This window comes from Lissotriton vulgaris, chromosome 2_1 (genome assembly GCF_964263255.1).
Source record: "Lissotriton vulgaris chromosome 2_1, aLisVul1.2, whole genome shotgun sequence".
Taxonomy (NCBI): Eukaryota; Metazoa; Chordata; class Amphibia; order Caudata; family Salamandridae; genus Lissotriton; species Lissotriton vulgaris.
This window is the reverse complement of record NC_141687.1, coordinates 2,108,315,757-2,108,328,813: the sequence shown is the minus strand read 5'-3', so window position 1 is coordinate 2,108,328,813 and position 13,057 is coordinate 2,108,315,757. Positions and strand designations below refer to the sequence as shown.

At 41.3% G+C, this 13,057-nt stretch overlaps 1 protein-coding gene across 13 annotated transcripts in view; it reads right to left on the bottom strand.

The window, feature by feature from the left end:
* TCF12 (transcription factor 12) overlaps nucleotides 1-13,057 on the bottom strand; it is an 864,399-nt gene that overhangs the window by 54,709 nt on the left and 796,633 nt on the right. For 10 of the 13 annotated variants that reach the window (XM_086958370.1, XM_086958363.1, XM_086958368.1 and 7 more), the window contains 2 exons: nucleotides 6,642-6,747; nucleotides 81-220 (listed from right to left, as the gene is read on the bottom strand). In XM_086958370.1, the coding sequence (XP_086814496.1) occupies nucleotides 81-220; nucleotides 6,642-6,747 (246 nt within the window). The remainder of the gene's footprint in view (nucleotides 1-80; nucleotides 221-6,641; nucleotides 6,748-13,057) is intronic. The other 3 variants (XM_086958360.1, XM_086958364.1, XM_086958369.1) reach the window with 1 other exon arrangement.

The following is a 13,057-nucleotide window of genomic DNA, read 5'->3' as shown; positions in this document are numbered from 1 at the left end:
AGAAAAAGACAGAATGGACTTTAGAATTACTCGGTTATCGCACTTCAATAAGAAAAACACTATTTTGTGGCAAATCTTACCAAGCGCTCGTGCGTGTGTAGACTGCCATAACTGCTGGACTGGGGCATGTGGGAAGCGGAGCTGCCAAGCATTCCCCCGTACCCCGGTTGGCTCATCCCATTAGACGAGCTCCAGAGGTCGGAAGAGTTGTGGTTGCCATCTAGCAGAAACACAAGACAAGAAAAACATGCTGAAAAGATTCAATGCTGAAATGTAAAGGACTAATGCTCACACCTAATGTGCAATACACCAAGAACTACGGATACGAATAAAGGAAAGTTTATTTGCAATAACAGTCCATATTAGCCCATCAAAAATAATTATGACAAAGTAAAAAGGAAACATTTCTAATATATTACAATCTTTCTTCTTAAATACTTCAAAGAACATAATAAACAACAGTAGAGACTCAGTAGACGAATGTGAAGATTTATTAAAAAGCACGTGCCATCTTTGTAGTAGAGTAAAAAAGTGAATTTATCTTGGCCACTGGTTGTGACTCTGTACCACAGTCCAGTCCATTGATTTTTGCCCACCATGCCATCTCAGAGAGGATCAGCCAAATACAAATCAACCTTGGTCATGCTCCAATAAGAAATGTAGGACTGAAATGCCAGGCGCTCTGGTGTTTGATGCAAAAAGAGGCCCTACACACACTAAAGGTATGTCCAGGTGTGGGTCCAGCGCTCATTGTGCCATTTAAGCTATACCTCACCGACCAAGCCTGAACAGGTCGAATCCAGTCTGGGGTTGCTTGCATTTCCATCCGAGGAGATCTGGTGTGGCAGCAGTTCACACTGAACTGTTTCAGTTAGAGCAGGACCAAGGCTGATTTGCAGATCTCCGTGGCATAGTGGGTGGAAACAGTGGTTTGGAATGCTGCCTTAAGGGACCACCAGTTTCTGAGATTAATTCAAGCATTCCTTCTATCACTCTGTTGCAGTCGATGCCCCAACTGTGATGGGTATACCCAGATGTTAGCCTCGAGCTTACTGTGCCACAGGTTCATGCTAAACATCACTGATGAGGCCTAAGAAGGACACGCCCTGATTTGCATGTGGCAGGATTCTGTCTAGTGTGAAAGTGGGCAAAAACCGAGTGTTTGAAAGCAGCCCTTAGCAACCACAAGTGACTGATGGGGTGGTGTGGAGTGCAAAAAAACGATTAGGCCCAGGTCTCTGTACTGGGGTGATTGTATGACATTGTTCTGCATTCTGTCCATCAACTATTATTTTTGCATTTGTCACCTTAAGTTGGATGGGTATGCTCAGACGTGAGTCCCATGCTCTCCACACCACTGGAGTCAAGCTATCCTGGCTGAAGACGGCTGATAGCCAGAAACCGGTCCTAGGATGCTTGATTCCGGTCCAGGAAAGACCTGGCTTGGCAGTTCGGGCTGGACTGTTCTCATGGAGGCACAGAGTCAAGGCTGATTTGCATATGGCCATGTCTGAACTGGGGCGGTGTGGAGTGCAAAAAAACGATGGATTTAGGCCCAGATCTCTGTCCTGGGGTGAATGTATGACATTGTTCTGCATTCAGACCATCAACTGTTATTTTTGCATTCGTCACCCTGAGTGGGATGGGTATGCTCAGACGTGAGTCCCATGCTCTCCACACCATTGGAGTCAAGCTATCCTGGCTGAAGACAGCTGATAGCCAGAAACCAGTCCTAGCATGCTTGATTCCGGTCCAGGAAAGACATGGTTTGGCAGATTGGGTGGACTGTTCCCATGAGGCACAGGGTTAAGGCTGATTTGCATATGGCCATGTCTGAACTGGGGTGGTGTGGAGTGCAAAAAACGATGGATTTAGGCCCAGATCTCTGTACTGGGGTGAATGTATGACATTGTTCTGCATTTTATCAATCAACTGTTATTTTTGCATTTTATATTTATTCAAGCATTCTATCACTTTGTTGTTTAAGATTCTAAATTAAGCAGCACAGCAAGGCATAATAGTAGAAAATGAACCAATCAATTCTATGTCCCCTTCTTACAACACAATTTTTTCATGATGGAATACCTGCATTTATGCAACTTAAGTATTACCCCAAATCAGGATACAATAAGTCATCTCCATAAGGGCATACAGGGCTAGAGGGTCATGTTTTCTATCTGCATTTACACAATCAAGAGGTGCTTATGCTTGATATAATACTTAACCCTGTTTAAGGAAAGTAAATTAGCTTCAGGATCCATGTGTTTTTACTTGGTCGAAAGATAGTTGATAACGAGAGCCTGCTTTAACATTTTGAATACCTCTAGTTTAATTAAATAGTCTCTTATCTAATAACTATCATTTTTTTCAAACTTAACTTATCCCAAGCCTTGGGATAGCCGCCTTTCATCCTGGCACAAGTCAATGAAACACATAGCTGCTATTAACCCTTACAACTGAGTTTGTATTTGAAACAAACATGTTTACACTCATTTTACACAGTATCTGGAGTGAGTTCAACTACAATTCCAGCAGTAACACTACAAAAATTATAGGTGAAGGCTTCTCAAAAGCCTTTCTAATTAGTTTCCCGTCATGTGGTTCAGAAGTTACAATATCTTCCAGTAAAAGCCATGCTCCTTCCCCCAATAGGCTATGATCTGAAAAACATTTCTGTGCATATGCTCTCATCACTAGAACAACATATTAATCGTCAAGCAGCCGGTTAAAACGGCAAAGACCATTCGCAGCCAAAACACACACATTGACTTCTGCATGATGTAGTCCAAAACAAATGCGATGGTCAGTACCTTTTACCTTTTCTTTTTTACAAGCCTACTTCTCCAGCTCAGTTAATTCAACCACTGCGCATATTTTTGATGATGACTTTAGAAGGGATATACGAGTAGTAGGCAGCGAGGTCATCAAGGTTTCCTTTTCAGACAAGGGTTTAGATGAGAGCCATTCCAGCTATTGAGTGTATGAGCCATTGGCATTATACAATTGAGGTCTGGAAACAATTATGTGGCCCATAACAATGGGAACGATTTATAAACTATGATGCACAACTTAGACTTTAGCACTCTAAAGATTTTTCCAATGATAGATTTAGTGACTTTGTCCCCCCTATTCATTATAGTGTTGGTATCTGGAATAAATGCACTTTTCCACATTGGAAGAGTTGGTGTACAATTTGTCAACATAAGCAATACAATCAATCTAGCAATAATAGTTCACATTAACTGCCAAAGCCATTTTCTATAAACCTCTCTTTTGTTTGAATGGGATTGTGTGCATTCTCCTCCAGGACATTCACATTTTATCAACTTTTCTTTATTCTGGTCAATAACTTGCACTCCCCAAAAAAAAATCTATATGTCAAGTTATCATGTGCACCTTTGCCATCTATTGCATGCCTTTGCAAACCAATTCATAACATATACTTTGGTGCATTTAACAACTTTTAAAAAACACATTTTCTCTCTAAAACATACATCATTCTCACAACTGAAGTCTATGTCAAGAGTTCAAAAATCAATCAGAGCCCTTAAAAAAAGCTAATAACTCACGGGTGTTTTAAATATTACATGCAACCCCACCAGCTAACAAACCGGTCAAAGTTAAAACATTGTTTCGACGGATAAGGTGGTTTCAATAAATATTGATAACGTTACTCTTATAAGCCTTAAAGACTAGCGCAGCTGTGAACTAAAGCTCTCTTTAAAAGGAATTGAACAATTAAGGTATTAGTTCAAATTTGAACCCTTCGTTTACTGCTTTAACTGGAATCAAACAGTTTGAACCAAAAATGGTTTGAGCAACATTCCTTTATGGTGCAGTGACAAACCCTTTTGGGGTATCCTCATACCGAGGTTGCCAATATTATATATTCTGGTCAAAAAGTTCTCATCTTCATAAGTAGTGTTCATACAAATCTCCCTAAAAGTTATGAGATTGTTCTACGATAGAGACAGTTTTTAGTGCAACGTATTTTATCTTGGGTTTGAAGAGTGAATTTTGCTAAACGTGAAAGCAAACGGTATTCAATAATCTTTAGACTTTCTAGAACTGAAGCATAGCTAGGAGTAAGTGGCAAGGAAAGCTGTGCACATCTGTTGCGTTTATAAACACTTGAGATTGATTAAAATATTCAAATTGAATGCATTGCTTGTGTATGTGACTGGTGCCGGAGTGCAACTGAACGCTAAGAAAAAGTGCCATGAATACCCGAACAATATCCCTATAACGCTGATCGGGGAAAGCAGGGATTCTATGAAGTAGAGTTCCCTGACTAAGTGAAATTAAGGTCAATGGCCACTTGCCCGCAGAAATAAATGTTGGATTTACCTTCTGATCATTGCAGTGAAGCTCACGGATGTAAACAAGTCAGTGATGAACATTTGAAATATGTAGCAACATTGCAATCAAATGTAAATAAGGAATTTTCTTCCTTCGAAACAAATAATGAAACATATCAATAAACCAAAGAAAAACTTTAATTTATCACGAGTTGTGCCAATGTGTTTTCGGGTTTTAAACAAGACTGTAGCTTTAAAACAGATCTTTGCCTTGCTTCATGATGAATGAGTTCAGATCTAGAGGGCGCGTTACAGGCTGTGAAGGTAAGAGGTCGAAGTTTTAAATTAGCCATTTGAGTGAAGTGGGCAAATGACTGTCTCCCTGAAACCTCATTTCTCATATGTTCCAAAACTTGAATATTTAGAAAAAGGAAACTTTCAATATTAAAAACAAAATAGATTAAACAATGGAATGTACATTTAATGGCAGACGAACACATGGATTCTTCAATGGAGTGCGAGTGACCTGGATCAAATATTTATGTTTACAGTGAAAGGAAAATTCACAATTAATCTTCTTCAGAACAATCTTTATTATAACTGTAATTCATGCTTTGGTCTGTATTAAGAGTTCTTTAATCAAACTAAATGCAAAATTATACACACACTATTTGATTGCGTATAGTTAAAATATTGCACAGTATGGACATATATTCTGCCTAGTTTCGGAACAGCAAGGCTAAGTGACGCAGGGTGGAGCACCCTCGCTGATTTAGATTACATTACAATTGTAAAATTAAAGTCACCTGACAGTGGACTCAACTTTTTGAATCAAGGACAGCCTTTTCTCCCACTCAACCAATATAGCGTTTGTTTAGCAACCTGGGATGAAAGAATTACATAATAGGAGAGGACACAGAGCCAGTTTGAGATACATCTCGGTAAAGGATATTAGGTCTCAGCAAAATGATCTGTATTTTGATAGCTGCATTCCCTTCCACCCATCCCCTTCTATAAAACGCAGCCCACAGCTTAACAGTCCATGTGTTTATAACATTGATGATTAGACAACGCTGGGGTTTCATCATTGACCAAATAACTAGGACAAAAGGTGGACATCAGGGACAATTTAACAGATGGAGACAACCACCATATAAAGTTCTAGGGACAGAACTGCAACAAACCCAACAAAGTTGGGTGGATGCATGTGGAGGAAGAAACATCATTGGGTGGTAGAGAGAGTGTTGACCAAGGTAAGAATATAAAATTAATTTCTCCTAAACTGACAATTTGCTGTGATAGAGAAACGGTACCAAATGTCTGAAGAGGGATCGTGCTAAGGAATCCAAGAGTTCCACACTCTCCTCATCTTTGTTTTTGTTTTAAACTATGGCCCAACAACGAAAAAACATATGTATATGGTGTTTAAAGATCTAAAGAAGAGAAACAGTTGACTGAGATTTTCAACTTCATATAAATCGGTTTCATTTTGGAAAATGCTTAGTTTCTTGGTGCCCAAAAGCTTGTTATCTCCACAACGGATCAGTAATAATGGGTCAAGTTCTTTTTTAATTGTGGTCTTTATCTTAGTGACTTGTTTCTAAGCAATGTTTAATCTAAACAAAACAGTTCAATGCTGAATAAGATATGTGGTGTATGTTTACACGACTGGGTGGGTGACACCTTACTCTTTTTTTCCATAAACCTAGACCACAACCCAACACTTCTACAACAGCAATCAAACTCCAGGAAATCTGCGAGTGGGTCACCCCCACACGCGATATGGCAATAGATGTAAATTGTCATAATGTTATTTTTAGTAGCCGCAGTACACATGCTGCAACAGTTAACATTCACACGGTAATATCTGCTTGTCTCTAGAATTCTATAATTAAATTACTTGCCAATTTAGATACTCCCTAAATCAAAACTAAGTTAATTGAATATGAAGTAATTGGAGCCCTATATTACATTCCTCTGCAGCCTACATAACTTGTGCCGTTCAGAACTGCTTGCACCGTATGAAAAGCTAGAAAAAGTAGTACATATAATATTACCCACAGCAATCGGATCAGATGGGCACAGGTCAGTTCCAGAACAATTTTAATTACTTGGGTGTTTCATTTCCAAGTACTTGCATATACTTGCCTACCAGGTAATAAAGCTCCGCTGGTTCCAGCTTCCAAATGCCACAGCAGAAAACGTGCTTCAAAGACACCCACATTCTCCATAACTATTTGACACACGAGAAACCTGATAAATAGTTTGGCGACTTCGCTGATATACCCATCGTTTTTAGAACTATGCCAGCACTGTTGATGGTGTGCATACATTGGCACTCACCTTGCATAAAGAACGTACTTGCAAACATACTGCTGGGAGGTTTGGGGGAAGAGTAACTTGGAGATTCTCTGTTGAAATCATCTGAATTTGGAGACGGTGCATACACCTAAAAAGAAAGGAGAACCATCAAATCACACGTTGTTGACATTTGATTGCACCTTATATCAATCAGTCTGCGTTTAAGAGAATTATGCAACAATTATGTAGACAGGTGAGCTAAGGATCCATGAACAAAATGCTCATTTTTGGTAGAAGCACAACACTGCGTTTTCACTTCCAGAGCCAGTGCAAGGATTTATTTATTTATTTTTTTTTTTTTTTTGCTTTCCCCTGAACAGGTGCACATTTGACACTTCTATAGGCAACCTAGCCGTCTGGCTGGTGCAGCCTACTGCGCCTTTAAATAGCTTTACTCACACAAAGAAATATCACCCATTGTTGGTTTTGTTTAACGGCGACCGCCAAATTCATATTTTGCACAATTGCATGCCACTGAGAAACAGACTTTTTATAGCAGGAAGGGTGACATAGGCAATGAGCAACACAACCACGTGCACAAGTTGAAGTTAAAAACAACTGATAAACGTGCTATTTTTGACATTGTTTTATGGGGATACATTTGATTATGCGAAAGCTACAATGAACAGAAGCAGACAGGGAATCCGGTTTCCAACAACTGGTCTTGCATAGGTACCTAGTGCAAGGAAATTTCAATCAGTGCATACAGTTATATACAGAATTTGGGACCACAGTGCCCACTCTGAATCGAGCCCAGTGCTTAAATAAAGAAGTAGGTCACTGCGGTGGCCGAGCGCGGCCCACAACAGAAACCTCAACAAAAACAGTACGCGATACCACACAATAGTCCGAAGTGATCCAGATTGGCCTTGTAACCCCTCGATGACCCCCGAGAGCAGAGTGTAAGGCAGGGGCAATGCACGGCGGGGGGTGATATAAACACTCGGTCCCACAACAGCTGCTGGCTTTGAGAAACAACAATTGTGTGAGCACGACAGCCTCCCAGCCCCAGTGAACGGCCGGCAGGAGGGAGGAGGGCTTAACTGGCAAACACTGGCCCTTATTATGCAACTGGGGGGAAAGGATGGGAGGGTAACAACCCAAAAATGTGTCAGTGACCGAAACCGCCTCACACAACACCAAATCCCAAATGTCAATAAAGGTGCGCAAACAAGACTCCTGGGTGCAGTCAACCATCGATCACCTAGAACATGACCGAAACGAGAAGATAAATGGGGAGAACGTTTATCAAATAAATAGGGAAGGGGCCAGTTCAGCACATCAAGTCCATTTGCGAAGTTTCGTTTTAAACACGGTTGTCTGTGTCAGTGTACCTATGAGGCACTTGTAGCAATGTGCTTCCCAAGTTAAACCACTGAACCATAGATATCTAGGCTTCTGGAGAACATGCAGCGTAGACAGTGAGCCAAGTTACCAGCATTTCCAACTGGTGGTAACCATTTACAGCCATAGTTAAAATAAAAACCCACTACTCTTTAATCCAGACTTTAAGGGAATCCTAGCTTTTGATCTGAAAATCGTTGTAATTTAGCTTTGCTTAAATGCACACTTTGCTTCCATATTCATCCTGACTAGTCTGAAGAAAACATTTCACCAATATTAAAGACCCAAAGGTAAACCAGGTCATTGCATTCCTGTAGCAATGAGTTTACCTGGTCAATGCAACGACATAAACATGCTAGTGAAAAAGGAAATACAACTGAGAAACTATTGCAGTGATGAAAGTACATGTAGGCGAGCTTGTCTCTTCACTTTGGGAAGCCCTCGATTAAACAATGCAGCATCCCAGGGACCACCATCTCAGGCTTCTATGATTAGCCCGGTTTGTAATGCATCATCTGAGTGCAGGTACAAAGAACTGTGCCAAGGTTTATCTCAAACGTTTTTTGACAGGTGTGCAGAAAGATTATTTTTTTGTTTTGTAAAATTTCAAACGTTTTTTAAGAAATAACTTTACACAAAAAAATATATATAGCAACATAAGTTGGTTTTTATAGGAACAACCCTTACAGTTCAAGTTCTTCTGTAATGGGAAGTGTATGAGAGAATGAATCCCATCTTCCACAAAGCACTGGCTGTACTGTTGACCAGCACAGTTTGGCTCTTCTTTCCAGGCCTGCATGAGCTGCCATCTTTCAATAAGTAGGCTGTGAACACCGACCATGTACTTTGTCATCATAGGCCACATTCGTTGTTCTTCATGGCGATTAGACATTTAGCTCTAATTTAGTTTCAATTAAATTTTGTACAAATAATAGGATTATTTCGTATTTGTATTTCTGTTGGGTTATATATTCTATGTATTTGCAAGTAAATTCTCATTGTGTGGTCTGGTTTTCACTTGTATGAGAAGCGTATGTCCCAGCCTGTAGTACGCTGAGATTGAATTTCCAAGGTTTTTGTCTTCTTATTTTGCTCTGTATAAGGGCTTTAAACTGAAAATATATGCTGCTGGTTTTCAGGCAGTACTATAAGGAATTTTGTGATCTAGTCTTTGGTGTCAAGCATTACTGGGTGTCCCCTTAATTCTGATCAACTTTCAGTACTTGTCCGGAGAAAACGAGGTGGGAGCTTTCTCTGGTTATTTGTCTCAGTTAATGTACAACTGGGGGTGAATGTGGGTTTGACTTTGCTGCCAGTGATGAGGAATGGTTTGAAAAATTCATCAAATTGTAATATCAACTGTTTCTATACCACTGGCTTTTCATGAACCACATATCTCCAAAGAGATCATGCTTCATGAGGTCACGGTAACCAGGTGGGCCAATCATTTCTAACATATTCAGACTCAAATTGTGATTACCAATTCAGACACTGGACGTAGGTAATTTCCAACAACCCTTAAAATATTTCAATCAAGTAGGTGGCTTAATCAGAACCATCATACGGAAAAGCAGGCACCTGCATGGGAAACTGCACTATCTCTGCGAAAAAATGTAGCCCGTGTCCGCACCGCGACAAATCAACTTACAAATGTCAATATTCAAGAACCTCTCAAGTTGTAACTCCTATATAACAAATGCATTGTTTTGATTCGTCTAATGGTAAGGATTTCCTTGACAACGTTTGCTTCGGAGCAGCACATCATTAAAATGTCTCTTAGAAGTCCAGAAGGGGATTCAAAGAAAGTGAAAAAACGAAAATGTTTTACTGCAGTCATCAAAAAGTTGGGAGAGCAACGCACCAAATTCAACAATCTCTCTGCGTGTAAAGCACAGATAAATGTGCATCAATTTGTATCCTTACAGGTGAATACTGCTATACATACAGTGATCGTAATAAACCACTGATAAAGCATGTATGTAACACAAACACCCAACTTCCTGACCATGCTTTGATGCGTTACACACAAAAGGTGTACAATTGTCCTACTACTGTGAGAAATAAGGTTTCATTATTTGGGCAAGGCATGTCATGCAAATGAAGGCGGCATAAGTCGTGGCTGATAGTTCATCCATCAGTGTCACAGGACGGCCATGGGAAACAAAGCTCTGCTGCCTGTAGCAGCGGCGGCGGCATGGAGATGCATGACTAATGCGAGAACCGTATGAGAAAGGCCTACTTTCTATTATTTCTGAACTGAACAGGATACCTGTTTATCAGTAAGGCATGTCAAATGGCAACTGTCGCGGTGTAAAGCGAGCAGCCATCTCCTCTGGAAGTAATTTCAGTGCCATGATATGGAACCCAGTCACCTAATTAAAAACATATGCATCTGAAGAACAACTCGGTTCAAACCGATGTCTAGGTATCACAGATGCGGTCATTCCAGGCGCATTCTGACACAATTGTGAATATTTAACAATGCCACTAAACATGCATGCCGCAGAGAGCGTGCATGACTGCTGCTCTCGCTCACAAGTTCTTCTGAATGCTGTAAACTCAGTGCTCAGCGCAGCAGGGTTCTTGCTGTGCTGGTTGCTCGCTGTTGCACTGCTGCCAGAACTAGCATTTTCAGATCAAAGAGTTCTTGCAGCACACACAACTGATGTGGTCGCAGGGACTTCATTAACTGCAGATGTACGGAGCGCCGAGCCAAGTGCACAGAAAGAGCCAGTCTCTTTGAGTAACAGTCAGAAAGGGCCACAGAGGAAAAACAGATCCCTTGAGTCATCTGATCACCTGCAGACGAATGACAGCTTTGCTTTCAATTACCTCATTTTTTTTTTGGTTCTTGTTTGTGCGTAAATATTTGAAACAAAACAGAATACGACTTTAACCAAAACCCGTTTTTTCCAACTTGCAGCGCTTTCAATGCTTTTGGTTTCTATTACAATCAGAACTGTCCTTGCTACTGTTGCACGTGGAATGTTGTCTGCACCAGAGTGTGGGATGCAGTGTCATCAGAATGCAAAGTCTACACTGGTCCTTATCGTTCATCACTAATGTCCACCCCTTGGGTGGCTGACATGAGTGAGGGCCCACACCTTAGAGGGATGTAGTATGATACTGGCCTGGTCATTGGATGGCCATGCCCCATTCAGGAGTATCTTATAGAAGTTCTGAGCAAATGCATTAAAGCAGGAGTGCCTGGAAGAGACCGCGGGCTGAGACCGGGCACTACCGTGGAGGGCCCCACTCAGGCAAACTACATTCAGAGTGGAAGGAAGCAAAGAACTCTGGCCTTTTAGACCTATTAAAGTCAACCGAGTGAAGAGTGGGGTCCACAACAGAACAAGGACTTGCCTCATGAGAGACCACCATTCGGCACATGCAGAAGCTCATCCACCCTCCAACGGGTGGCTGTCTTGAGAACAACCAGAATGACTTGTCTGCATGATGCTGTGGGCCAAAGAGTGTGCTGGATTTGTGCTGCACAGTTTAGGAGTGCAGGGAACTGCACCCAAGTAAATTAGGAGATGAGTCACCAAATCAAAGGTGAACAAGGTGGGGCTTTCAGAAGGAGGAGCGAGACTTGCCTTTGACAACTGTGCTTATTGGCTTCTTTGGCTGTTGCTTAGTGACCGTGATTTGATGAAATGAGTATTTCCTGTAACAATCACCAATACAGGTTGTGAATCTAGGAGCAAAAGGTAAAAGCAGGTCAATGTAGAAAAACGACTAAATCTGTTTGTGAATTAATTTACCAGCACACGTGATACAAGCTGCACAGATTTTAAAATTAAGAAATTAACCTACAACCGTTCCTTGCAAATAATTTGTTGGCACAAAGTTGTCTGCGTCACGGGTCACACCCTGAAGAGTACTGAGCAGCATGTACCATGAGAAGCAAGGGGTGACAAGGGCATCATCAGTTCAAGAACAAGCATAAGCAACGAGGTCAGCAGTCCTGAGCGCACGTGCAGAGTAAAGTAAAATGAAAAAATTAAAGGCAAAGTGTTATGCTTTTTTTTTCTAGAATACACATTTTTATGTCAATAAATGACGCCAAAAGATAATCCCAGAGGGTTGAGCAGATGCTAGAAAAAAGTGGTTGTGTAGTCTTACAGTCTTCCTTGGGTAGCAGCCAGAGAGTTTTATCTGATATTTAAGATGCTAATTACTGACGGGCAAACAAGAGGCTTAAATAGTCTTGTCAATGCCTCAGGCTGTTGTGGTTATGGCAACCACAGTTCCACAGCCTGCAGATAAAGGTGAAAACTCAACAGTGTCAGCGAAGATTAACAGTGAATCACCTGAGGGAGTAAATGTAAAGCAAGTGTAATGCAAAAGTTGGCGGATTCATTTTAAAAATACAATGCTTCAACAATTGAAAGCTGCACTCAAAACAGAGAAGTGCCTACCTTTATAAAATGCTGGCCACACTTCTGAGCAAAGGAGCACTGGTAACGCTAGGAGATAACATGGTTCCTAAAACTTTTCTTCTTGTTCAAAGTCATAAAATAACCCAACTCGAGATCCTATGGCCTTGAAATGAGAGAATAATGTCTCGACTCCAAGGGAGTGCCTCATCTACACTCAACTGTACCTAGGGACGGGTCGCGCTGGCTCTGATGCAGAGGTCTAGCCCGGGACCAGGGTTCAATTCCCCGCCTCGGCGGGTCTTGGGTTAAAAAATTCCACGGACCGGATAATTCTCGCCTCGACCTGATAATTCTCGCCTCGGTGCCTATTCTAATCATCGAGTCCCACTCTGCAACTCTGGGCAATAGCTTGCTTAATCTCCACAACTGCCCCCACAATGCTAAGGATGCCTGGCCTCCTCCTTGGGGGTGCCCAGGAGTGGACGCCTCACAGGGAAAGCCAGGATGGGTTCCACAGCGGTATTCGTACAAGCGCCTTGAGACCCTTGCGGGTGAGTAGTGCGCTATACAAGTTTCAATTTTACACTTCTAAGGGTTTAGTGTTAGCAGTGGCCTGCACATATATTAAATACATGTTTACCTTTGTTGTACTAGGTCTATTTTCGATAAAAT